The sequence below is a fragment of the Protobothrops mucrosquamatus genome, unplaced genomic scaffold (assembly GCF_001527695.2).
Source record: "Protobothrops mucrosquamatus isolate PMUCROS unplaced genomic scaffold, P.Mucros_1.0 scaffold381, whole genome shotgun sequence".
Taxonomy (NCBI): domain Eukaryota; kingdom Metazoa; phylum Chordata; class Lepidosauria; order Squamata; family Viperidae; genus Protobothrops; species Protobothrops mucrosquamatus.
In genome coordinates this window covers 1-27,191 of record NW_015386713.1, presented here as the reverse complement: position 1 = coordinate 27,191, position 27,191 = coordinate 1, and the positions used below count along the sequence as shown (strand labels likewise).

At 45.5% G+C, this 27,191-nt stretch overlaps 2 protein-coding genes across 2 annotated transcripts; both read left to right on the top strand.

Moving 5' to 3' along the window:
* Positions 1 to 1,855: 1,855 nt before the first annotated feature.
* On the top strand, positions 1,856 to 13,429 carry MLKL (mixed lineage kinase domain like pseudokinase). Its single transcript, XM_015815870.1, has 10 exons — positions 1,856 to 1,874; positions 2,832 to 3,284; positions 5,632 to 5,797; positions 6,475 to 6,572; positions 7,528 to 7,663; positions 8,325 to 8,409; positions 9,097 to 9,248; positions 10,270 to 10,319; positions 11,920 to 12,060; positions 12,626 to 13,429. The coding sequence occupies exons 2-10, from the start codon at positions 2,834 to 2,836 to the stop codon at positions 12,694 to 12,696; spliced, it is 1,350 nt and encodes a 449-aa protein (XP_015671356.1). The 5' UTR covers positions 1,856 to 1,874; positions 2,832 to 2,833; the 3' UTR covers positions 12,697 to 13,429.
* A 2,683-nt stretch (positions 13,430 to 16,112) lies between these two features.
* RFWD3 (ring finger and WD repeat domain 3) lies at positions 16,113 to 27,183 on the top strand. The gene is made up of 12 exons (XM_029284125.1): positions 16,113 to 16,375; positions 16,819 to 17,033; positions 17,681 to 17,772; positions 17,845 to 18,042; positions 18,809 to 18,900; positions 19,294 to 19,408; positions 20,546 to 20,777; positions 20,896 to 21,046; positions 23,174 to 23,350; positions 24,007 to 24,221; positions 24,968 to 25,185; positions 25,700 to 27,183. The coding sequence occupies exons 1-12, from the start codon at positions 16,113 to 16,115 to the stop codon at positions 25,841 to 25,843; spliced, it is 2,112 nt and encodes a 703-aa protein (XP_029139958.1). The 3' UTR covers positions 25,844 to 27,183.
* Positions 27,184 to 27,191: the final 8 nt, after the last annotated feature.

Here is a 27,191-nt window from a genome sequence, read left to right as displayed (position 1 = left end):
TCCAGTCCTTGAATTGTCATAAAAGTGCATAAATTCTACCAAGGACATCCCACAGGGGATGGAGGGAAGGGGTTTAAAAAAGCCACCTAGATGGTGGATGCCCCATCCCCTTTTAAATCTCCCCTGCCCCTGAATTCAGCTCCACCGGATTCTCCTCTGCCTAAAGAACAAAGCAGTGAATCATCCTATTTGTCCCGTTTTAATGCAAGAACATTTAAGGAAGAAAATTGATGAATTTCTGGGAAGGAAAGTGCAATAAGCTTGATGAAGGAATACAGGAGCTAAGAAGGGAGAAAAAAATAACAAATGAGTCCTGGGTATATGGAAAGTGTAGGAAAAAAATCCCCTCAGAATTGATTCTTGATTCTGTTGGGTATAAGAGGAGGCAGAGAAAAACTCTTTTAGGCTTTCAAGATCCTGTTATTATACTCCATAATAGTAAAGTGGCACTCCTGTAATCCTTGCCATGTCTGAAATAGCCTAACTCAAAGGACTGATGGTTCCCCCGGTTTTGTTCCTCCTCCTACCAAGCATCACTGCTGCTGGATCCAAAAATTCTAGCGTTATTGATTGGTTAAGGAGTTTCTCAGTTGATCTGAAAATTGACTGAGGTACAGAAGATCATCAGCTGGAGGGAGATGGGAACCTCCGTACAGATGTTGTTCCATTAAGGATTATCCGTTGAGTGCAATTTGTCAGCCAGTTACAAACCCATCTGGGGGTGATGTCTATCCCACATTTTTCTAACTTACTAAGAAGTAGGTTGTGGTCTACTTTGTCGAATGCCTTACTGACATCCAAGTATACTATGTCCACAGCATTTTGCGGATCCATCAATTTAGTTACTTTGTCAAAGAATGAAATAATATTTGTTTGGCATGATCTGTTCTTGACAAACCCATGTCAGCGTGCACATTCTGAAATATTTATTAAACAGCTTCCAACGTCTGTGTATAGCCTCATTGTCACTAACCTGCTACTAACCAGCAGTAGCAGGTTCTGGCATTTTAAGGCAATAAAAATAACACTCCAGATTTAACAATTATCGATATGAAAGACACAAAAAATCTGGATAGTGGACATGGCACTACCTGGAGACAGCAGAAGAGAAGAGAATGAACTAGAGAAGAGAACAAAATACAGAGACAATAGACGTAGAATGACTTTGGCAAAAGAAAGCAAAGACAGTATCAAAAGTGATAGGCACCTTGACTGCAATTCTAAAACATCTGGAGCACCACTTGAATACCATCAACGTTGACAAAGTCACCTGTCAATTGCAAAAGGCAGCTTTACTGGAAACAGTTTACATCCTGTGATACCTTTAACACCATCAAACGACATTTGCCTATTCCAGATCCTTAGGAAGGACTTGATAGGTAGATGGATAAAAAATGTTAAATCCAATTTAAACATCTGGCTGTGTGACAAACCATAAATGGGAGCCATTTGGGTGTAGTGGTGAAGGTACTAATCCCTTCTTAGCTAAGAAAACCAGGTGGGTGATTTTGAACCAGTCTCTCTCTCAGCCCAATCTACCTCACAGGATTGTTATTGTGGGTCAAAATAGCCGGAGGAAGGAATATTAGGCATGTTTGCAACTCTTATCAAGTAATAAAAGCAGGATGAAAATTTAATCATTCAGCCCAGATTTTTAACAAGCCTTCCTCTGAGCTTGGAGTATTTTCAGAAACTGAAACTCTTTTTACAGCTTAAGCAGCACAGGGGGTTTCCCAACTTGCACAACCCCTTTCGTCACTCTTTGCCAGGAAGTAGAGGCCAACATCTGGAAAAGAGGAACTGCAGGACTTTTGCTGAAGGTTTGAAAGCATCTTTTGAACCCAGACGAGGAGAAGCCACCTTAGAGACACGAGGTAAGCTGGAGGAGGTGGAGGGAGAAAGAAAGAAAGATGATGATGCTTCTAGGGAAGAGGGGACCCGCGAGGGAGACGTCTCACACAGTTTTAACTTGTTGAGGCCAGGTTGAACTTACAAAAATTGTTAGTTGGGGAGGAACTGAGTGGAGAAGAGCTGGAGAGGACCTGCTCACATCCTGCATTAGACTTTTCATGGAAGCCACTTGCCCCAAGATATAATGCTATCCTTGCATCCCATGCTATGCCAAAGTAGGCTTTACTTCGAGCTGACTTCAGTTCTTACTATCTTCTTCCAGTCTGAAGTTTTCTTGGCATTAATATGGATGGCAGCCTTGCCCCAGCTTGGTCTTCTAGGAAAGCAGGACTCTCAACTCCATTTGTAGTGAAAAGAATGCCTTTACTAAAACCAAATGGTTACATGTCTACCGAGATTCTCAGTCACCCAGGTCATGGCTGTCCCAAAGGTGCTTTTTCAGGAGGCAACTGGACTTTCCTGTTTTTCCTTTGAAGACGTTTTGCTTCTCATCCAAGAAGCTTCTTCAGCTCTGACTGGAAGGTGGGGAATGGAAGGATTTATATTCCTTGCAGACAGCTTGGTCATTTGCTTTCTTTAGTCCTTGAGGCCACTTGGAGGTTTACCTGTGTCCTCAAGGTCACCTGAGTAGTGCAAACGTGTCCAACCATGACCTGGATGACTGGGAATCTCAATGGTGATGGCGGTTTACTCTTGCCAAAGAAGCTTGCTCAGTGTAATTCCATGGAGGGCCTGAGGGCCTCCTCCCTAAATTGTAGAACTACAATTCTCATGGTTTGTTAGTTAGGATTTCCAATAACGAAATGGGACAGGCTTCAAGAAACAACTTGTGGTCTGTTGCAAGTTGTCTACTGTAACAGAGTTAGATGAAGGACCCATTCTAGTTGAGTCATGCTTTGTTCATGGGGTTGTCCTTGCAGCCATGGACATCATGGAGCGCATTCTAGCCGTTGCGAAAATCATCTATGGTCAATATCAGCAGATGAAGTACTGCAAGAAGCAGAAAGAGCGCCTTGTCAAGCGCATGGAGACCCTCCTGAGACCTATTGAGCTCCTCCAGGCTCAGTCCATCAGCAAACTGTCCTCCAGTCTGAAATGGATGCTGCAGAACATGTTGGACCTTTTGCTTGAAGCCCAGGAGCTTTTTGAGAAGCACAATAGCCATAACATGCTGGAGAGGTTTATGAAGGCTGGTGAGATGCTGGAAGAGTTTGCAGATCTGAACGAGCGCTTTGGTGACATGGGTCAAGGACTTTTGCTGCAGCTGCAGGTGGAGCAGAAGGTGCTAGTAAGCTTTGAGAAGTGTGTGGTGAGCAAGGAATGCTGCCAAGATCTAGCGGAAGACAAAGTTTGTTGGAAGGAGATGGCCAAAGGTAGGGCTGTCTTTTGTTGAAATATCCTTCCTTTGAAAAATGGGATGGGTGCTCTCTCTCGCTCTCTCTAATAAGTTCCAAATGTTTCTAAGCAATTAGAGTCAGGAAAAGCATCCCAGCTACATAAAGGGTTTGGGGAGGCATCTTCAATGGGAGATAAGATGCTAACTCATGCAGAGTGGGAATTCTGGAGTTTGGTTCCTCTGTGGGATTCTCACCAGGGAAAGCTGCCCTATGTTTTGTCTTCTTCTGGAAATGCCAGTAGAATAGAATAGAATAGAATAGAATAGAATAGAATAGAATAGAATAGAATAGAATAGAATAGAATAGAATAGAATATGGAAAGGAATAAGAATAGAATATGGAAAGGAATAAGAATAGAATATGGAAAGGAATTAGAAGAGAAGAGAATAGAATAGAATAGAATAGAATATGGAAAGGAATAAGAATAGAAGAGAAGAGAAGAGAATAGAAGAGAACCTTGGAGGTCTTCTAGTCCAGCCCCCTGCTCAAGCAGGAGGACCTATGCCGTCTCAGATGTGACTGTCTACTCTAGTCTCTTCTTAAAAGCCTCCAGTCTTACACATCTAAATATGCTTTTGGGGCCACAAATTAAAGTTGGAGAAGGCCCCCTATTTTCATGACCTTCCAACCTTTGTATTCAGATTGTTGCATCACGACAACAGTCAGCAGTATCATTTCCTGGTATTTTGAGATCTTAGCAGCTTCTCTCTGTCTTCAAAAGAGGCCATCACGATTCCCTACCATGGAGAGAGGATGACCCAGGCCAGAACTGCGTGACTGCATTCAACATGCAGAACATGAATATTGCCGCTATTAGGCCACTGGCTGCCAATCACACAAACACGTATAGATGCTGCTACGAAAACTGGAAGGGAAAAGGAAAGACTTTTTTTTTAAATCTAGCACTATGGATGGATGGAACCTCTCCACAGAGACAACCCAGCACACCAAAACCTACAAGAGGAAATCTAAAAGAAGAACGACAGAAGGTATTTTGCATCATTTCCCAATAAAAATAGTGTCAGGTAGAAAAATTCTGCCTTGCCCTTTTCTTTTCTAGGGAGATTCTCGGTCATCCAAGGTCATGGTTGTCCCAAAGGTGCTTTTCAAAATGCAGCTGGACTTTCTTTGTTTTGCTTGAAGACATTTTGCTTCTTATCCAGTTCTTCAGTTCTGACTGAATGGGGGAGGATGGAAGGATTTATATTCCTTGCAGTCACCTGGTCGTTAGCACGGAAGAAGCTTCTTGGATGAGAGGCCAAACGTCTTCAAGCAAAAACAAAGAAAGCCCAGTTGCCTCCTGAAAAAGCACCTTTGGGACACTCAGGACCTTGGATGACCGAGAATCTTCATAACATTTAGCGATGCATTTTGGGATAAGCACCCTTCAGATGGATTTCCAGAAAAAAATCATAGACCACAGGAGTCAGGTGACCCCGAGGACACAGATAAACGTCCAAATGGCCTCAACAGCTCTCAGAAAGAGTACTAACGATCAGATGACTGCAAGGCACATAAATCCTTCCATTCTCCACCATTTGGTCAGAACTGAAGAAGCTCCTTGGATGAGAAGCGAAACACCTTCAAGCAAAACAAGAAAGTCCGGTTGCCTTTTGAAAGAAAACACCTCTGCGTCTTGCCTTTTTCCTTCCAGTTTTTACAGCGGTATCCAGATAGGTGTGTAATTGGGTTATTATTATGGTTTGTTGCACAGGCAACCAGATGTTCAGACTGGATTTGGCGTTTTGTCCACCGACCGAGTCCTTCCCAGGGACCTGGGATAGTCTGAAATGGATGTTTGATGATGTTAGAGGTATCCTTACAGGGTGTCAGCTGTTCCAAGCAAAACCCTTTCGCAGTTGACTGGTTTTGTCAGTACCGATGGTGCTCAAGGGGGCTCCAAATGTTTTGGGATTGCATCCAAGGCACCTATTACTATTGGTGCTACCTTTGCTTGCTTTCACCACAGTTGTGCTATTTCTATTTGCAGGTCTTTGTATTTTGTTATCTTCTCCAGTTCTTTCTCTTCTTTTCTGCTGTCTCCAGGTACTGCCACGTCCACCCTCCAGACATTTTTGCCACCCATTTTGCGGCTCAAGGTGACTCTGAGTGGCTTACAATTGGATAATGCAATGCACATAAAAACATGCAGATATTCGGTCATCCTGTCTCAGCCGCCATTTTGACCTCTTTTTCCTCATTCTTCAGAGGCTGCTGGAAAGTCCCTCTCTCCCTTCGGCTGTTTTTATTTTTGTGACTGAAAAATGTAAGATGTTAGCCTCATTTTTTTCTCTCTTTTTGTTCTGTTCAATCCTGTTTCCAGGGCAGCAGGAAGGAGCTCATACAGAAATCACAGAGATAAACAAGCACTTTTTAACAAAGATGACCTTTCTGTTGGAGATGAAAGATCACATCCTGTACAAAGGAGAATATTACAGAAGTCCGGTGGCCGTCAAAGTCTTCAAAAACCCCGTGACCATCAACACAAAGTGAGTGAAGGATGATGGTGGGGATGGTGGGAGAACCTTCTATTCAGGTCAAAACATTCAGCCAACTTTTTCCTCCAGCTGCTATGTCCACTTTCTTCTTTTCACGTCATTTATCCCTCCTGTTCCCACCTCCCCCTTTTATCCTTGGTCCATTGAAGTTGGGGAAGGCTGTCTTTCTGAACAGTCAATTTGAGGTGGTTAATGTCAACGCTACTAACATTGGATGCTCCCACCTTGACAACTGATGAAAATGCAGCCATTTTCTCTTCTCCTTTACTATGCTTCTCCTTGCTTTTAGAAATCAAGAGGAGCGGGGTGGTGGTGGTGGAATGAAAGCTCAGCTAGCCATCATAATAACTCTGCTGTGGTCCATTACAACTCTGAATTAAAAGTGTATCTCAAGGGTAGGCAACCTGGGCTCTTTGATGACTCATGGACTTCAACTCCCAGAATTCCTGAGCCAGCATGGCTCAGCTTGGCAACCTCTCCCTTTCCCCTCAGCGTGGCTGGCTCAGGAATTCTGGGAGTTGAAGTCCACCAGTCATCAAAGAGCCAAGGTGGCCTACCCCTGGTATATCTCTACCTCACCGTTGCAAATCCTTCCCTCTCCTTGGGTGGGGCTTGGGGGCCAGGCCAGCGGCTCCTGCCGAAAACTGACCGTGCTCGCTTTCTCCCAGGAAGGTGAGGCAGATCTTTGAGGAGGAGATCAGGACGCTGAAGAGGCTGGAGTCCTCCTACATCGTGCGCTTGTACGGGATCTGCATTGACGAAAGCGGTAAGGCCTGTGGGGGCTGGCCTTGGATTTTGAGAAGCGGCTAAGCGGGATGGATTCAGGTCGTCCTTGGCTTAGGGGGCCAGAATTTCCATGGCTTTTTTAAGTGAGCCATGCTGGATTTTACCACCTTTTTGCCAGTTGCTAAGTGGGCCTGGCTCCCCCCCCCCGTTGGCTTTGCTTGTCAGAAGGTCGCAAAAGGCGATCACGTGACCCCAAGGGACACAGCAACCATCATAAATATGAGCCAGTTGTCAAGCGTCCCAATGTAAATCACCTGACCGTGGGGATGCTGCAATGGTCATAGGTGTGAAAAATGGTCATAATAAGTCACCTTTTCCAGCACCGTTGTGACTTCAGTCGCTAAACGAATGGATATATGCCGAGGACTGATGCAACCAAGTCATGAAGTCTCTTTGTGCAGAGGAAGGGGAGGGATTTTCTGCAGAAAAGGGGACGTGAGGAGAGGCTGTAATAATGGTGCCATCAATCCCTATTGGCAGAATTGCAAGGTTTATTGCCGGCTTTTCAGACCCAGCTCTTCAACAGATTGTGGAAAGCCCTGGGCGGGGGTCCGAACGCAAGGGGCAGGCTCTTACAGGCACCGCCGTTTAGCCTCAGCTCTTCCAGCAAGGAGGTTAACACAGCCACAGATAGTTTTTTGCACAAAACCTGTTCTTGCGCATCAGCAAGATGTGTGTATTTTTCATTCCAACTTGATGTTTTTCCGAGTTAGCAACTTGAAGATGGGTGGACTTCATCTCCCAGAATTCCCCAGCCAGCTATGTAATCCTCGACTTACAACCAGTTGCCTCGTGAAGAAGCATCTTTGGGACAAGCATGACCTGGATGACTGAGAATCTCATAGATTGAGGGATGAAGTATCCGGGCCAGGAGAGCTAAGTGGGAAAGATTCCCAGGGGTAGCATCCACTCATGGAGGATCATTGTTCCTTCAGGGCTGGTCCCCCAGTTCTCCATCGTCACCGAGTTCTGTGAAAAAGGCACCCTGAGGGAAGTGTTGAGAAAGGAACAAGACCTGCCCTGGAAGGTTCGCAGCGACATGGCTTCGGATGCGGCCGCTGGGCTGTACAGGTGTGTGTGGCTGGCGGGGAGAAATATTATTTATTTATTAAATTTACTAAATTAAGTTATTTATTAAAATTCAGTGTTGCCCATCTCACTAATACAGCAACTCTGGGCAGTTTACAATATAACAAAAAGTTAAAAAGTGCTTTAAAAACAATTAAAATTAGAATAAAAAGATTAAACATTAAGAACCAAGACGATGTGCATCTTCTCTGCCCTGTCAGCCAGGCCCACTGCAGGAGGCCCTTGTTGTGGGGCCATGTTTTTAGGCTCTTCTGGAAGGCCAGGAATGTGGGGGCAGATCTCATCTCTGATGGGAGAATGTTCCAGAGGTGGGGGCCACAGCAGGAAAGGCTCTTTTCTTGGACCCCGCCAGTCTTGCCCCTAAGAGCCATGGTGGCGCAGTGGTTAGAATGCAGTATTGCAGGCTGACTCTGCCGACTGCCAGGAGTTCAATGCTGACTGGCTCAAGGTTGACTCAGCCTTCCATCCTTCCGAGGTCGGTCAAATGAGGACCCAGATTGTTGGGGACAATTATGCTGACTCTGTAAACCGCTTAAAGAGGGCTGCAAACACTGTGAAGTGGCATATAAGTCTAAGTGCTGTTGCTATTGCTATAAACTGTACGTAAGAACCGGATGAAGCTCTTCCTTTTTGTTGGCTGCAGGTTGCACCAGACAGGAGACAAATGCCAACTGCATCATTGCATCAACAGTTCCAAATTCTTGGTTGCCAAGGGCTACTGCGTAAAGGTGAGGTCTGCATGTAGCGTTTCTATGCTATAAAGGTAGTCCTTGAGTTACAACAGTTCATTTAATGACCGTTTGAAAGTTACAACAGCACTGAAAAAGGTGACTTATGATGGTTTTCACATTTACAACCGTTGCAGCATTCCCGTGGTCACGTGATCAAAATTCGGACGCTTGGCAACTGACTCACATTTATGAGGGTCGCAGTGTCCCTGGGTCATGTGATCCCCTTTTGCGATCTTCTGACGTGCAAAGTCAATGGGGAAAACAGGTTCACTTAACAACTGGGTTACTGACTAAACGACTATAGTGATTCACTTAAACTGTGTCTTAAAGGCAACGACCACAAAAGCCTAATTGTTGTGGAACTGTAAGAGCAGGCTCGTATTTCTCTTCAGTGAGATTATGTTGGAGAAAATGGGAGTAAAACCTACGTAAACCTGCCCTTAGGAGGTTGTGTTGTGTTTGAGGGAGTCAGTATCTTCCTAGCATTACCCAGCCATCACTGAAGTGAACTAAGCCCTCGTTGTACTATTGTGGGGAGGTATAAGAATGGGGATGATTTTGAAAGAATCTCTAGGGGGGGTGAATGTCAGAATTACAGGGACTCCCTGTTAACACAACTCCATTCGCTGTCGATGCACTTCCAAACAGGCTGCAGAGAACTCACCTTCTCTCCATTCCATTCAGTTGTCAGGATTTAAACTGGACCAAACAGAATCGTCCATCAGTCGAAAAAGCAAGGACAAAGTCTCCAGGGAGGTCTCTTCTTTAGCCTACATCTGCCCAGAGGGCCTGGCCTCTTTACATCATCCATACAACTTGGCTAGCGAAATATACAGGTATGTGTCCTGCTGGGCCACCACCTCTCTGCCTCTTCGCAGCTATGAAGAGTTGTGCTGGGTCAACACATTGTTGTCTGGAGCTCAGAATGGCCTAGGTGTAACGGGGTCAGTTTCAGACCGAATTCTGCCTTTCTAGGTCCTGTTAAACTTGATTAATTTTAAAGTGGATTAGGATTGCCGGCGTATGCATGTTTCTATGCGGGTTAGCCTTTTCCATTTGTTTGGAATTCACAGTATTGTGAAAATGGGTTAATTCAGTATCAAGGTTAAGTGTGTGCGCAGACAGCCAGGAAGCACACAGTCAGGGATCTATGGCAACATGTGCCCCTCCCTGCTGAGGCACATCTCTCCAGGGACCCCTTTGAGAAGAGAAGCCGAATGTCTGTAATTTCTGTGGCATCAAATCTCCCCCAGTTTCCTTTCTGGAGATTCCCTTAAGTGAGCAACTATGAAAGGAGGAAGTGGCAGAGTTCAGATGTCCTACTAAATTTCTTTAACCATGACTTGGCTAAATTCCAATAACTGTGTATGCACAACATAGGATAGGATAGGATAGAATTCTTCATTGGCCAAGTGTGATTGGACACACAAGGAATGTATCTGCAGTGCATAAGCTCACAGTGTACATACAAACAGCAAATAATAGGTCATAGTTCATAAGTCATAGAGGACAAAATGCCATGACGTACCCTTGGTGTCGTTCAAGGTGGGGCCACGGGCCACGAATCCCACAGTGGCTCCATCTACGCAACACATTAGCAGTTTGCTTAGCCATGGTTTATTGAAAAAGCCACTGCTAGCTAGCTTTGCAAAATGTGAAAACCATAAAAGCCTTCAGTAGAATCATGATGTGGCTTGTTTGGTTGGAGACTGAATAGTATTGTGCGAATCTGGCCAAGGTGTCCTCAGCCCAGCAGGGCATACTCAGATGGACCATCCCCATTCCTGATAATGGTGGGGAAGGAGCTGCCAGCTCTCTCCCTCCTTGTGTGACAGCTGCTGCATTCCTTTCTTCCAGCTTCGGGATCGTGCTGTGGGAGATCGCAACTGGGAAGCTGCCCTTTACAGGTGAGGGCTGGGGTCTTCTCTGGGGAAGGTCTGGGTTCTCTTCTACGGGGGAAGATGCTGCAGGTAGAAAGGGCCTAGGGGTCTTCCTGTTTCATCTGTGGCACAACCTCTGTGAAAAACATAGAATTGTGAGGATGGAAGGGATCTTGGAGGTCTTCTAGTCGAGCCCCCTGCCTAAGGCAAGAGCCCTTATACTAGCATCCTGGACAAATGGTAGTCCAATATTTTCTTGAAAACCTCCAGTGATGGAGCACCCAATGTTGGGAGGCAAGCTGTTCTATTGTTTAATTGCTTCCATAGTCCGGAAGTTCCTCCTTAATTCTAGGTTGGATCTCTATCTAATGATCTTCCACCCCTTACTTCTTGTCCTGCCCTCAGATGCTTTGGAGAATAAATCAATCTCCTCTTCTCTGTGACAGTCCCTCAAATACTGGAAGACAGTTATCTGGTCGTCAGAAAGACCAATCCTTCTCTAATGTCGGGGCTGTTTCTCATGGCATTCCCACAAAGCAGTGTTTCTTAACCTTGACAACTTTAAGACAGGGGTTGACTTTAGTTCCCAGAATTCTCCAGCCATACGTGAGGTCCATCCTGCTTAAAGTTGAAATGTGGGGGTAACTGAAGTTGCTCAGCTTGAGAAACTCTGCTCTGAAGCCTCTTAAGCTGCCTCACCCTTTGAGCAGTACTCAAGATTGGTCTTTCTGACGACCAGTGGAAGCCTCCGTGCTGTGGCCTACTTCCCCATCAGCAGGGAAGAAGGAAAGCAGAGTGGCTTGCAGGCAGGATGAGATAAGGGGTCTTGCTAAAGGGAAGCAGCTCCCTTGCCCCCAGCCCTGGTCAAGGCTGATAAGGAACACTGAGACCCTTCCTCTTGCTGTGGTCTTAGCCCAGCTCAGCGGTTGGAGACTGAGCACAAGCAGAGGTCCAGGGACATGGCATCGGTTCCAGAGCAGCTCAGATTGGCTGCGTTGGAGGTTCCTAAAATGGAGGCGTTTTGAATCAACAGCCTATAGAAGTGAAACCTGGGTCAAGGACCTTCCCAGATCTTGGGTTGAGGAAGTTGGATTTTGTGAATCTGCACAGAGGATCCTAGAACTTCCTTTTCATCTGAGGAGACAAAGACCAGCTAGCTACAGTTTGGGGTGATTCATTGCTTTCCTGCTTGTTTCTCTTCCACATCTGCTGCTCTTTTTCCTCTTGGGCAGGTCTGGCCCATCTTTGCAACAGTCAGGAAAGATCCATCTTTCAACACATCCTAGGAGGGATGATCGCAGAAGATGATCAGCCGGGCATTGCTTAAGCACACACCCTCCCCCTATTATTTCACCTTTACAAAGATCTCTGCAGTGTGGCCAACAAAATCTACTGACATTGCTGAAGTCTTGGAAATGAAAAATCCAAGTAGAAAGGGTAGAAGGCAACAGTAAAATGTCTCTGGAGATTCTCAATCATCCAAGTCATGGTTGTCCCAAAAGTGACCACCATGGCCCATGGTTTTTCTTGAAAATCTCCAGTGATGGAACACCCACAATTTCTGGAGGCAAGCCATATGTACGTACGTCTATGTGAATTCTTGTCACCTCTCTGGTTGGGATTCTAGGTTGCAACTCTCAAGAAATCTATAAGAAGGTTTATAAGAAAAAGGTACAGGAGCCTTTAGGAGAAGATTGTCCACCCTATTTACAGAAAATCATCAACCAGTGTCGGAGTTATGACCCTTCCAAGCGCCCAACTACTGAAGGTATGAGAAAGCATCAGGCGTTTGGCTACATGGTTGGGTTCACAAATTTCAGTAAGCCATCATTTGCTTTTAGCTATGGTTTGAGGCATAACTTATAGCTAGTTTTATATATAACACAACACTAAATGGCGCACCAATATTGGGGCACTTGGAGAGAGATGAATCTAGACATAAGTACTCCTCCATGCTCACCCTTCCTTATCTCACTAGCTGTCAACGGTCCCAACGTGGTCAGTTAGAAAAGAAGGATTCCTGGTCCATGTTTAGCCAAAAGTATACAGGTAGTCCTTGACTTACGACCACAATTGAGCCCAAAATTTCTGTTGCTAAGTGAGACATTTATGAAATGAGTTTTGTCAGAAGGTCACAAAAGGTGATCACGTGACACCCGGGACACTGCAACCATCACAAATATGATGCGTAGCTCAGCAGAACGGCAGCCATGACGCTAGCAAAGATGGAATTGATACTCATTTATTAATCAGACGAATGCCCCTGTGTTTCAAAGTTTGAGCTACAAAACTGAGGTAGGAATGTTTCTGAAAACTGATATATTTTCTTGCAGTTATTGTGAACCAGCTCCTCATCGACCAGGATGACAGCAGTAACAATGATTTCATGAATGGAAGTCAGTGATCGTGGAAGACGTCTTCTATCACCTGAACCTTCTCTTTTTTCCCCCACGTTTCAATATTCTTTGGCTCAGTCTGATCTTTGAACCACTAGCCAGCTTGGCCAATAACCCAAACCTTCTATTGGCTCTGCAAAATGTGGTGGGTTCGGGGTAGCAAATAAGGAGACCCTCTCCCCCAGATGTTGAATGGCAATGTCAGACCTGCCTCAACCTGGACTTCTAAGTAAAACCGCTCCTTAAGTCCTTTGGTTGAGAAAGGTGTAGCTTACTAGAAGTCAAGTGAATTGCACTTGTGTAAAGCCAGAACGGAGAGTTCACGCCGACTTTTGTTAGCTAATTTTCCTCCCTTGTCCCCTTCCCATTGTGTGTAAGTCGAGGACTCCCTGTATCACATTGCTCCCTCTTTGTGGATCCTCCCCAGAAATTACTAGCCCAGCTCAGCACCAAATGTCCTGATTGCTGATTTTTCTAGCTCAGATTGCTTCTGTCAGACCAATCAGATTCTCCTTCAATGATTACAGCCAAAAATTGTCCCATATTTTATACCATTTGCCATAATTTGACTTCAAACACCTCCCAAGTATTTTGTGTTTGGAAACATTTCAAATGCAGCTGTCCATTTTGTTTCTACTTTAATGGTTTATATCTTTACTGTCAACTGAATCTTATTTTTGTCTTAATGTCACTGGCTGCCAGAATCTTTCACAATATAGTCGTTATAAAGATAGTCCTCGACCTACGATCATAAATGAACCTAGAAGCAAGGTCGTAAGTTGTGGTGGTTGTTCAATGAGTCACCGTGTCACTGTGCCTGATTTTACAACTTTTTGTGCGACCGTTGTTAAGCAAATGAATCCATTATACCTAATGAGCATTTGTTGTCAACCCGAAATAAATGCTGGAAACTGCAGTCACGTGATCTCAGGAGACTACAAATGGCTACAAATGTATTGTCAAGCATCAAAAATGTGATCATATGGTATGTGTGTGTGCGCGATTGTGCTTTTGGACTGCAAAATCAGATTGTAAGTAGTTGGAGGGTTTGTGGTAACTTCAAATGGTCCCCAACTGGGGACTCCCTATACTATAACTGGGCTCTAACTTTTAGTTTTGAAACCAAAACAATTCCTTATGTATTCTTCATTATACCTTACATCACTACATTTTCTCTGGTTATATAATTAATCACAGCTTTTCCATGGTTTTAATTTTAACAGCTCTCTATATTTTAAATGGGCATTTTTTGCTATTACAACCATTTAGTTGCCTGGTATAAATTGTATTATATATTACTATATTAATTTATACATCCCAAATTCCTAACTTCAACTGGCAATTTTACTTGTATTGTTACACTACTAGACAACCCTGGGGTCATCCTAACTCCTTTCAGAGATATTCCCTTAGCAGGTTCCTCAAGGCCTGCAATAATGACAGAATTTCTAATGTCCTGCCTTCACTGCAAAAGTTGGGGAACATTCAGAGGTGTCTCTGCTTTGAAAGTAGCCCGTCTTGAACAGTGTAGCTGGGTCAAACGTCAGCAGTGGACCACAGGAAACGTCTTATGATATTTTGTATTAGGTCACAATGTGCTTTATGAAAGTTTTATGTCATCAAATATTTTATGAAATTTGCCAAATTTCAATTCCATAGGAATCATGGCCCTGCCAGATTTTGGATGTATTCTATAAGTTAGTCCATTTGAGGTACCTGGTTCGTTAGGTTTTGCCTTTATGCACAGTTTCACCCAGCTAAAGGTTACAGAAGGGAGTTTTAGTAGTACATAGATGATTTTATGGCTTGTTTTACTCTAATCAATTGTGCCTCTTTCGTTTTGTTTTGCTGGTCAATGACTGAAATAAAATGACTGACTTCTGTTTTCCGTAACTCTTTGTAACTGCCCAATTCAGTCACATTTGGACAAACCCCCCACAATTTCTTGAAACCCCCTCCCCAATACTCTTTTGCCAATGGCAGTCAGCAAATAGACGCCCCATCTCATGGTATTTATTTTTATGCTCTTTCAGTTAAAAGAAATCGACACTTAGCTTGCTGCAAAGCCAAAATGCAGCTTCAAATATTTTTATCTTCACAAATGTTTCTACAACACTTAAACAATTTTATGTATTTTTCTGTGTTTCTGTTCTAATCCTATCAGTCTTAATTGCAGGTAGGCGGTCCTGCATTCCTGTAGTTAAGCTTATCTTCAATGTTTGTTCAAGTTGTGTAGCTGTTTGTTTGCACTTGGGTTGTTTGAGGTTGTGGGTTCTGAAAATGAGCTAGAGTCGACAGAGTGTTTGTTTTAATTTAAAAAGGACTGGTGATTTAATTAATTCTTTTTTGGGGGGGAGGGCTTATTTCTACTTTGGAAAGATTTAAACTGTTGTGATTAAATTTTCTTCCTTCCTCCAGATGTCTTCTATCAGAGGGGTGTGTGTGTGTGTGTGTGTCTTCCTTCACTACTATAAAATAACAGTTCCTTTCTTGTTACACGTTGCTCTCTGTCTTCTGTCTTGTAATGCCCTAATACAGTGGTGGCGAACCTACGGCACGGGTGCCAGAGGCGGCACTCAGAGCCCTCTCTGTGGGCACGTGCGCCGTCGCTCCAGTCCTAGGCCTTTAGCTGGGTTTTATAAAACCTTTTTGCTTTAGGCCTCTGCCGCCATGTGCAAAAAAAAAAAAAAGGTTCAATCAGTCAATTTCAACTTCTCAGGAAAAAAATGATCTCGCAAAGTTGGAATTGATTGATTGAACTTTTTAGTCCCACCTTGTCTGCCGTTACCATTGCAGCCACGCCCACCCAATAGGCCACACCCACCCAATGGGCCACACCCAGCCAACTGGCCACGCCCACCCAATGGGCCACGCCCACCTGGCACCCGATGATGCATAAGTGGGTTTTGGGTTGCAGTTTGGACACTCGGTCTCTAAAAGGTTCGCTATCACTGCCCTAATAATTCAATGTTGCTGTTTGAAACAGGCGGTTTCCCCCCCTAATGCTATCTTATTTCCAGTGTCTTTTTTTTTTAAAAAAAATCTAGCGGTGCGTTTCATGCCCAAAGGATCTGAATCGCGCAAGGGCGACTCCCGCACCTCAGGCTGAAAAACCCACTTTTTTTTTTTTTTTTTAACCGCAGCAGCCGCCGCCGAGCGGTTCCCGGCCGGCCTTGAAAATGCGCATGCGCGTCCTCCAAGCCCCCCTTTCCTTCCCCTTCCCCTCTACGCTCCCAGCCTACCGAGAAGAGTGGCGGTCGAGGGAGCCAATGCAGCGTCTCTGTGTTGTAGGATATCATCCAATAGAAATCAAACCGTGCCTTCGCGCGCCTCCTAGGGGCCAATGGGGGCCCCGCGGGCGGGAGGCGGGGGGATTGAGCGGCTGGCCGGCGCGTGCGTGGCGGGGCTCCTCTGAGGGAGGCCGATGGCGCAGGAGGCCATGGAGGTGGACCTGCCGCCCGTGGCCGAGGCCGCCGAGGGGGAGCCGTCCGCAGCGGCCGATCGCGACGGGGCCTCGGGGCGCCGTCCGGCGGGTGCCCGCTCCTCTCGGGACGCCTTGGTTGCGCAGTCGCGAAGGCGGCGCCGCTCCCGGAGGAACCTGGCCGGCCTGCCTCGGGCAGCGCCTTCCTCCGCCGCCGCCGCCGCCTCCTCGTCGTCCTCCTCCTCCCAACGGGCAGCCCGCGCCAGGTGAGCGGCAGCGGGCCCCGCGCACTGCCCCCCGCCTGGCGGCGGCCTTCCCGTCCCCACCCGACGGATCCTGGGCGGGCTAGCCGGGCCTACGGAGACGCCCCCGGAGGAAGCGGCAGGCCGAGCCCCGGGGACGCTCCGTGGGTGACCTCGGGGGGGTTGAACGCGCAATTCCGCAGTTGGGTTTTGGGATGGGACTGATACTTCGTCGCCCTTCTCGATCTCGGCAATTTGAAGGTGTGGGGAATTCTGGGAGTTGGAGTCCAGGCGCGTCAAGGCCGCTGCTGGGCTGGCTGGGGAATTCTGGGAGTTGGAGTCTGCAGGGCTCAGTCGCTGAGATCAGGGGAGATGCTTTATCTCACGTTTTGCGAGGGGGGCTAGAATCCGAAGAGCAGAGGCGCCTGATATCACCCTAATACACACATTTGCATTGTGTTGATTAGATCCACAGCATCATTGGACAGTTATTTCCAGGTCAATAGGACCCAAGCAACAGAACCGTCACTTCTAGTAATCCACAATGACAGCAGCTCAGATGAAACAGTGGTCCTGAGTGACTCTGAGAGCAGCGGTGACAGCAGCAACCCCACGGAGGACGAGGAGGAACCGGCAAGAAGCTTAGAGGAAATACCTCTAATTGGCTTGGAAGGTTTGCATTGTTTGTGCATCTTTGGAAATCTAAATATACGTAAATGACTCCGGACACCTTGCCCATCATTGATCAGAGTAATCTGTTTATTGGTGTGACATTTTCATGAGCTTCAGTCTATTTATTCAGTCCACAGGACGTGCTCAAAACAATCAACGGTGGCTGCAGTGGCATAATTGAAGCTCTGCTCACGTTGCACATTAAAAACAGGTAGAACTTTGATTAGTCTGCTGTGGATGCCGTCTTGACTGTTTTGACCAAACCTAATAAACGTCGCTCTTGCTTTAGGTCTCCTGTTGCATAGGATGGATCATATTTTGTATCCAGGAATTCTAAGAAATTGGCTGAGCTAAGATTAAAAGTCTTGGGCAAAGACAGTTTATTTTGGGTCTGGCATTGCCTTTACTGTGCAGTAATGATCTGTTACTAATTTGTATATTTGTATGTAACTTGTATGTAAAATAGTCTGATTAAGTCTGTCTTGAACTCTATATGCTTATGCCTGAGTTTTTTGTGGTTTTGAATTATATGAAAATAACTTGCTAATTCTTTTTGTCTCTTCTTTAAAATTGAAATGTCTTATTGGTAGGGCTGCACTTTCATATAGATAAGTTTTGCTTTCCTTATGTGAAGTATTCCTTTGTTTTTCCTTTTAGTAATTGTCTCAAATCAAATGGAGCCTCCTGGAGATAATTCTAATGAGATAGAGCATCCTGATTCTAGAGTCACTGCTTCCCAGCCAAAGAAGGTGAGAGAAGGTGAAGTTGGATACCTGGGCCTTCATTTACCTGAGCTACCTTCCATATTTTCTTTTTTCCAGACAACTCCATTAAAGAAAAGCAATCCGGTGGCCTCTCTAGTTCCTTTGGAAGAGGAAAGTGGGGATACTTGTGCCATCTGTTTCGAAGAGTGGACCAATGCTGGGGAGCATCGTCTCGCTGCACTGCGCTGTGGGCACCTCTTTGGCTACAGCTGCATTCAGAGGTGGCTGAAGGGCCAAGTGGGCAAATGCCCCCAGGTAAAAGTCTTTTAGCAAGAAAGACTTGGCAATAAAAAGTTAAGGAGAGCAGTTGCAGGGTTTTTAAGTGACTTTTGCCAAGTGAAACAACAATTTTAGTCTTAGCTCAGCTACTGGTACATTCTAAATGTGTTAGAATATTTTGGCTTCAGCTATTTTTTTCATGGTACATTTAAATACAGGTAGTCCTCGACTTACAACAGTTCATTTAGTGATCGTTCAAAGTTACACTGAAAAAGTGACTTATGACCATTTTTTTCACAGTTACAATCTTTGTAGCATCCCCATGATCATGGGATCAAAATTCAGATGCTTGGCAACTGGTTTATATTTATGGCCATTCCTGTGTCCCAAGGTCATGTTATCACTTTTTGCAATCTTTTGACAAGCAAAGTTAACATAAGGTTCTTGGTAAATTTAACAAAGTCATTTAAAAGTGCACAGACACTAGCAGAAGAGCCCAAATAAAGAAAAAAAATGCATTGGGGTGGCAGCCATATCCCCAAGCCCTCTCAAGGCCTGAATTCTGTGACCAATTAGTCACTAATAGGCAGAGTTGGCACAGTAACAAAAGTTCCATTCTGAAGGATGTTATATGAGTAGCACACAGGAGGACATCCAGGAACGTAAAGAAAAATATAGAACTGCTACCCTGATGATAAGTAAACATACAACTTGATTCTGTGTTCTTACTCCAAACCTCCATAACTGAGCAATAGATTATTTGCCAGAAAGTGACTCACTTTCATTTTGTGTTTTGTTTTAGTGCAATAAGAAAGCCAAACGCGCAGATATTGTTGTCCTTTATGCCCGTACTCTGAAAGCACTGGACACCACTGAACAGGAAAACATGAAAAGGTATGGATGCTAGTTTACCTTCATCTCCTACGGGAAACTGTACGTACATTTATGGTCGAAGATCAGGCCAAAAGAATGTTTTATTGAAATGTATTGTGCACAGAATAGATCAGCGCAGCCTCCCTCAGACTGTTTCCTTGCGTTTCAATGAGGCTTTAGGGGCCTAGATGGGGGATACCAGGCTTTGACTGAACCCTGGCAAGACCGAATGGCTTTGGATGCCTGAGGCCCTGAGATCTGGGACTTTGTCATCTTGGAATCCATAGGAAAATAATGTGTCAGTGCCTCCTTCTGTGATGTTTTCTCAGTTTTTCAATCCAGTCTACAGTCTGGGAATTCTTGGGGATCTCCCATCCAAAATTCTAACCAGATCTGTCCCTTTTTTTGTCGTAGCTCTTTAGAAAAGGAACAAGTCCTACGAAGGAAAGTAGAACTAGAATCAGCACAGAGTCGCCTTCAGCTGCAGGTCATGACGGTGGAGTGTAGCAAACTGAAGCAGCAAGTACAGGTAAGATTAGCTGCAGTCATTCAGGAAGTCCTGGACTAATGACCACAACTGAGCCCAAAATTTCTGTTGTTAAGTGGGCTTTGCCCCATTTTATGACCTTTCTTGCCTCAGTTAATTGAGTCATTGTAGTTAAATACGTTAATAACAGGGTTGTTAGCTGAATCCTCCCCATTGTCTTTGCTTGTCAGAAGGTCACAAAAGGCGACCTTGGGACACAGCAATGGTCATAAATACGATCCATTAACATTTATAACTGCTGGCCCCAAACATTAGTCTAACTAATGAAGAAAGTTCATCTACAACTTAACAAAATTACTCTCCTTTGTTTAGGGTTTTCCTGACTAGGCAAAAAAAAACAACCCTCCTTTAAGTTGGATCATTACAAAATAAGAGATGTATAAAATATATTGCCCTTATCTGGGATTTACTGTTGGGGGAAAAAAAGAAGCCTGTTTTAAATTGGTAATTTGCAACTATGTTTTAAATGGAAGTTGGGGAAATAGGGAGAAGTGATCCATCTGGAAATTCACAAAGCGTAGCTATGCAGAAAGCTTGAGGATTCTTGATCTTAGTTGGGGTCAGGGGGAGAAGGCAGAGGAATGCAAGGAAGCGTTTTCTCTTTCGTTCTTTCAGAAGTTGAATTTAGGCAAACGATTGTTTAGTTGGGGGGATGGTTCACTGACACATAGTGAATAATATTAGATTTGTTGGATTTGAGCTGGGGGGGGGAATGGATTCCTTTAAACGTGATCTGTTTCAGTCCATTCACTCTAAACCTTAATCTAATATTCTCTTCTTTTTTTTCCCTGAACTTGGAAGATTTGTTAAATTGAGTGCTTTGAAACCCTGGGCTGCAATTTCCACAAACCTAGTCTATATTAAGTGGATGGGGTTTCTGAGAATTGATCTTAAGAATGTCTGGAGGGGCTTAGCTAGCCCTCTCATGGCCTAACCATGCCCTTTATGTAGAACTGCGTTTCTCAACCTTGCCACCCGTAAGGTGTATGAACTTCAGCTCCCAGAATGCTGGCTGGAGAATTTGGGGGTTGAAGTTGGGCAAGGTTGAGGAAGACTGAGGCAGAGGCAGCTGTCTCTCTGGGCTCGACTTAACGCTCCCTTCTGCCTTCCCTTCTGCAGGAGCTGAAGGCTTTGCTGGTCCGGCACGGCGCCAGCTCCTCCTCTCAGCCGTCCAGCAGTGCTGGCTCTTGCTTTCCCGGCTGCCTCTCCTCCAGCCAGGGTCAGCACAAGTACCATTTTGAGAAAGCCTTCCTGGTCTCTCAGATGGGCAACTGCCGGGTGATGGCCTACTGTGACCCCCTGAGCTGCCTGGTGATCTCGCAGCCCTCTCCGCAAAGGACTCTCCTTCCCGGTGAGTCAGTAGCTAAAGCGAGGCCTTGGGGCTAGAAAGAGGGGTGGGAATGCCTGGCGGCTGCCTTAACCAAGTGAGGGAAGGGAGGATTCTGCTAACTGGCCTTTTCTCTTCTGAGGTTATGGAATTAAGATGATGAGCGCCGTCAACCTGAAGAGCAACCAGTACGTCCCCATCCACAGCAAGCAGATCCGGAGCCTGGCCTTCAGCAACCGGGCGGATGGTTTGCTCTTATCTGCTTCTTTGGACAACTCGCTCAGGCTCACAAGGTGAGTACCGCGTTTCCCCGAAGGTAAGACCCTGTCTTTCGGGCGCTGAAATAAGCCAAAGGTCTTACTTTTGCGGAGGGCTTACTTTTTTGCCGGTATTGGCACCAGTAGGCCGCGAGCGTGCGGTGGTAGGGCGGGGGCTATGCACGGGGTGGAGAAGCAGCGTGGGGGCGAGAGCATGGTGGCGGACCAGGAACGGTACTGGTGTGGCCGTGGTGGGTGGCGGCGGAAAGGGTGCCGTGCCTGGCGCTAGGCTAGTCAGCCCAGATATTCCGTGCAACCACCAGAGCAACCCCCCCCCCCGCCGGCCTGCCAGGGCCCTTCACCAGCCGCCGCCGGTGGAACTGGCTACCGCCGGCCCCACCGTCTCCGTCCCACCGTCTGCTTGCCTGCGGCCACAACAAACCAAACCCCCTGCCCAGACACCCTAGCCTCCCCAAGCATTTTTTTTTTACTAACCTGCCTTTCAGCTGCATTGCGATTCTCCGTTCGCTTCTCAGCCTTCGCTGTGTGTTTGTGGGGCAAAAAAAATATCAGACTTTCTAGTTTCTCGTGAGATCTGAAGAAGTTAGGCAGGGCGGTGGAGGCCGGGGCTTGTCAAGGATTTGGTTCATTGCGGCCGCAGGCAAGCAGATGGTGGGACGGAGAGGGTTCCACCGGCAGCCGCTGGCGAAGGGCCCTGGCAGGCGGGGGGGGAGGCGCTCTGGCGGTTGCACGGAAGATCTGGACCGACTCGCCCCGCCCTGCGCTAGAGCTTAATTTTGGGGGAGGACTTATATTAGGCCCATCCCTCGAAAATCTGCTGGGGTTTACTTTTTGAGTAGGGTTTACTTTCGGGGAAACGCGGTACCCGCAAGGTAAGGTCCTGCATTTAGGGAAGAAAAACCAAAGGCATAGCTAGGTGTCCTGGTGGGTCACAGGTGAAGTATTTGCCAGCAGTGTGCTGCAGCTGCCAAAAAAGCCAATGGGATCCTAGGCGGCACCAAAGGAGGGATCGTTTGAAGACTGCGTGAAGTGATAGCAGTATACTGCACTAGGGAAGTCACTCTTGGGATACTGCGTCCGGTTTTGGTTACCACAGTACAAAAAAAGATGCTGATACTGTAGAAAGTGTGCAGAGAAGAGCAACAAAGATGATAAGAGGTCTGGAGGCTAAATCATGATGAACTAAGTACGCTTAGCTTAATGTAGAGAAGGCTTAGGGGAAGCCTGATTGCCGTCTTCTAATAGTGGAGGGCGGTCACAGGGGAAGAGGGGCTTGATTTATTCTCCACAGCACCTGAGGGCAAGACAAGAAAGAAACGGTGGATGCTCGTCAGAGAGAGACCCAACCTGGAAATAAGGAGGAATTTCCTGGCAGTGAGAACAATTAATCAGTGGAATCGCTTGCCTCCTGGAGTTGTGGTGCTCCATCGATGGAGGTTTTTAAGAAAAAAATGGGCAGTCATTTCTCCAGGATAGTATAAGTCAGTGGTCGCGAACCTATGGCACGGGTGCCAGAGGCGGCACTCAGAGCCCTCTCTGTGGGCACGCGCACCGTCGCCCCAGTCCTAGGCCTTCAGCTGGGTTTTATAAAACCTTTTCGCTTTAGGCCTCCGCCGCCGTGTGCAAAAAAAAAAAAAGGTTCAATCAGTCAATTTCAACTTCTCATGGGGAAAAAAAAAGATCTTGCAAAGTTGGAATTGATTGATTGAACTTTTTAGCCCCACCCGGTCTGCCGTTACCACTGCAGCCACACCCACCCAATGGGCCACACCCAGCCAATTGGCCACGCCCAGCCAATGGGCCACACCCACCCGGCACCCGACGATGCAAAAGTGGGTTTTGGGTTGCAGTTTGGGCACTCGGTCTCTAAAAGGTTCGCCATCGCTGGTATAAGGACTCCTATCTTGGGCAGGGGGTTAGACTAGAAGACCTTCAGGCTCCCTTCCAGCCCTATGATTCTACTGGTAGTGAAGAGGCTTTTCCCTGCATGGCTCAGAATTGGCCTGTGGTCTTTTTTGGGAAATGGTCTCCTAGCCTGCGTGGTAGCCATTATTGCTGTTGAATAGGAATGGGCCAAGGGAAGAGGCACAGGGTATGAATGGGCGCAGAATACTGAGACGTTCTTCTCTCCTTTTCTCTCAGCTTAACCACAAACACTGTTGTACAGACCTATATTACTAGCCGCCCCATCTGGTCCTGCTGCTGGTGTCTTGACGACACCAACTACGTCTATGCTGGGCTGGCTAATGGATCTGTCCTAGTCTATGATCTGCGGGACACAAACGCCCACGTCCAGGAACTGGCTCCACCGAGGTCCAGGTAGGGGTTTCATAAGATAACTTTACTTTCCAAACACTAAACTGAGACCATGGAAGATTTTAAAATATCTCTGTGATAAGTTCATTTCTAAGGCTGTGTATTATTTGAAAAACCCTTCATGCTGTAGGCTAGGAACATGTTTGTTGACAAAGAATTGCTTGGAAGACTTGGATACAGGATATAAACTCCTTACTGGATATAAACTCCCAACTGATGAGAGCAAAGGGCCTCAGACGAGCTAATGTCAGAAGTAATCTTGCCATAGATGCATTTCCACTTCTTAAGTCACTGCACAGATTAGCATTCTCATGGGAGGGAATTGGAAAGAATACAGTGAGGATACAGTTGGGGAGCACATTTATCCTGCTTGTAGTAGTTCTGCATTAATGCGCCTTGTGGCAATTCTGAGCAGTTGTGAGTCATGTGAATCAAGTCACCCTTATCTCTACAATGTTTAGTAATGCTTAATCTGAAGTAAGCAGAGGATTTCAGTCTTAACAACATTTGTATTAAGTCAGATGGTTTCTAATTTTCATCCCTCTTTGAAATCATTTTTAAACATTCCTATAAAGATTTTCATTTTAGGATGAGTAGGGAACCAGAGAGAATGGCCTGGTAATACTGATTTTGCTGGGGGTTTTTTGACGCCCCATCAGGTGTCCTGTGGTATCCTTATCTTATCTTCCTCGAATGGCTTCAACCTCACTACCATATGGTGGACTGGTGTCTGGAACGCTGGAAGGAGCCTGTTTTTGGGAGCAGAAGTCTAGCAATTCCTACCGACCTCACGATCTCCTCCTTGAATCCGGAGGTTGCATTAACCTTCAGACAGAAGCCAACACACGGCACTGCCTTGCAACATTCAGGCCCAGTAAGTTGTCATCCATGGATATTTTTGCTCAGGGCTAGGATTGGCCCAGCGGATGCATAGAATCAGGACACAGAATCCTCCCCAGGAGAGCGTTCTGTTTTTCTCCCTTTCCCTTTTCATTTAACCAGATGGTGTAACCCCTCTCTTTACAGTACTTGTTCATGGTGGGTTCTGTTACTTATAAAGAGGAGGGTGACTTTGGACTGCAGTGCATTGCTGGTAGTACATTTTGGCCACTATTCTGGCTGCCTCCTATTTGTCAGTTAAAAAAGATTTGAAGATGGAGGAGAGACTCATTTCAGAGTTCCTTTAATGTACGTGCCTGGGCTCTCCTTTTCTCCGCATGGCCATTGCTTCCACCTCAGACACAGCCACAATCCCTTCCTCTTCCAACATAGCATCCTTCACAGTCCCAGAATCCCCTGTCAACATGTCTTTCTCACTGCCTGGAAATGTTAAGAATTATGGCTCCAGTAGAGACAGAGCTTTGTGCTTTTGCCCCAGTTTGGAATCCTGCTTTGCAAGCAAACTTACAGAGAATGTTACTAACGCCACTTGTGTAGTAGGCATTAAGCCCCACCTTGGCATTCAGAGTAGAATAAAGCAATGATCTCAGTGTGCAGACAAGCAGCATTTTAAGGAAGTCAAAACATCCATCAACCAGGAATCTCATTTAAATGCTTCTGCAGTGTTGCGTGTGGATACTTTCCGACTTTGTAACTTTTTTCAATTTCGTCCTTTCACAGACAGAAACAACAACTGTTTGCAGTGTGTGGTGATGGAGCTGACATCTACTCAGCTGACAGACAGAGATGATGAAATGGTCTGTTCGTGCAACCCCATTCAAACTCTTATTGCTGGTCCAACGTGCAAACTCTTAACCAAAAATGCCATTTTTCAAAGTCCGGAAGATGACGGCAGCATCCTTGTGTGTGCGGGGGATGAAGCGTCAACGTCTGCCATGGTATGGTCTTAATTTTGGATAGGAACTTTGCCTTTTGCTGGTAGTCTTAGGTATTGATTGTTTTTCTTCTTCCACAACTGTAAGTCACAAAAAGCATGGAGTGATAGAGCCGAGGGTACAAGTGTGTTGCAATTGCCACAACATACATCCATGCCACTAGAGAGCCTCTTGTGTAGCAGAACCCTGAGCTGGGACTGGAGCTGCCTGTCCTCTGTATTTATTTCCTTAGAGATAGGAGACTGGGAGGAAAAGGATGAACTCAGCTGTGAGGCACACATGCAGGACTCTTTATTAGAGGTGAGAAGAGAGGGAGGCTAGTTGCTAGTTTTTTCTGTTTTATTTGGTCTTTATTGCTGTAGTCTGAACTCTTCTAAAAACCATTTATCAGGGGACAGGAAAGGAGGGTAGCTTTATTAGGAAGTGGCAATTCCTGTAAAGCATTGCAGTTTGTGGAACCATGTCTTGCCCAGTGAGACATGCGGTGAATTACGGCTTTTTTCTCTTCATCCTGAAGATCTGGGATGCAGGAAGCGGGACTTTGCTCCAGAAACTGCCAGCTGATCTTCCTGTGCTGGATGTCTGTCCTTTTGAGGTGAATCGCAACAACTTCCTTGCTACTTTGACCGAGAAGATGGTGAAAATCTACAAGTGGCAGTGAGCATCTCCCTCGCCTTCCCAGCCTGATCCCTGAGCAGAGGCCTTGCTGCTAATTGGATGTTGGCTGTCTTGAAGACAGGATTATTTCTGAGCCACCTTAGATCTGTACCTCGGGGTAATTTATTTGCTCCATCTCTGCTCATCTTTTATCCCTGTTTTCCCCAATTTATTATTATTATTATTATTTTCAATGAAGACAGTTGTTTCAGTCATGCAACAAATCTTGTAATGGTTGCATTGCTCTGGGAGGAAGTGAGGAAGAAACTTGGCTGCCATTTTCTGGAAATTAATCATTGGTGCTTGCTAAAACTACCTTAATTAGCCCTGCTCCACACTGACCTAGAACTTCATAATGTTGGTACTAGTAGATCACTAGCCTACCATGTACAAAGCAAAAAAGCAGTTTGTATGTCCCTTTTTTTGGTCTACTTGAATTCACTTTTCTGCAGTGAACTATTCTAGCAAAATGTTTTCTGATCATGAGGGAAGACAGGGAAAAAGGTGATCGCAAATTCTGCCTGAAACTGGCTGCTAACATGAATTTTGAATGCAGTTTGGGGAGATTCAACGACTTAACATACAAGCTTAACTGTTTGGGCGGAAACCATGATTTAGGAGCCCTCCTGCCAATCTCCCAATGCTAGACAATTGCAAAATTGAAAAGTAAAGCCACTTCAGAACTTGATTAAGTCTGTTTGCAGGGGAAAAAGTTTCGCTTGGCTTTTCTTAAGTACACTGGTGGTCCGTTTTCTGCTCTGAATTACACCATATTTGGATTGCTGGCTTTCACAAAGCAAATACTAGGGTGTATATACTGCAAGACTCATCCGGAAACCTTTTTTTTTTACCTGAAAACCGTAGAAATTGAAGCTTTTTGCACTGCCTATATTGTGCATGGCAGTACAAACCTCAGAACAACATTCTGAAACTGAAATACTATAACTTGTAAGTATGTCTAATTATCCTGTTATGTAATTTTTTTTAAACTTGCAATTGTGAAACAAACTTTAAAATCAGTGGTTTTCTCCAGTGGGCAAAACACTTCATTGTTATGCTATTCAAATAGCTTTAAGTGCTAAGAAAGGGAAGGGGAGTATGCATCTTAAAAGATCTTCGTCCCTGATCTCAGAACAGGAATGCTTCTGTGTGGTAAATTAATATATATGGGTTCTGGGAATATTTCCTCAACTATTTGTTGACAACTGGCAAGGTGGAATTTGTAAGGTAACTCTTTTCAACTGTGAATGTTTATACCTTACCTAAGGTGAAAACATAGTTAATTTTTTAATGAAACGTGTTGGAATAAACTGTTACGTTGTGGGAATCTCTAGAATATAGAAAGAGCAGCT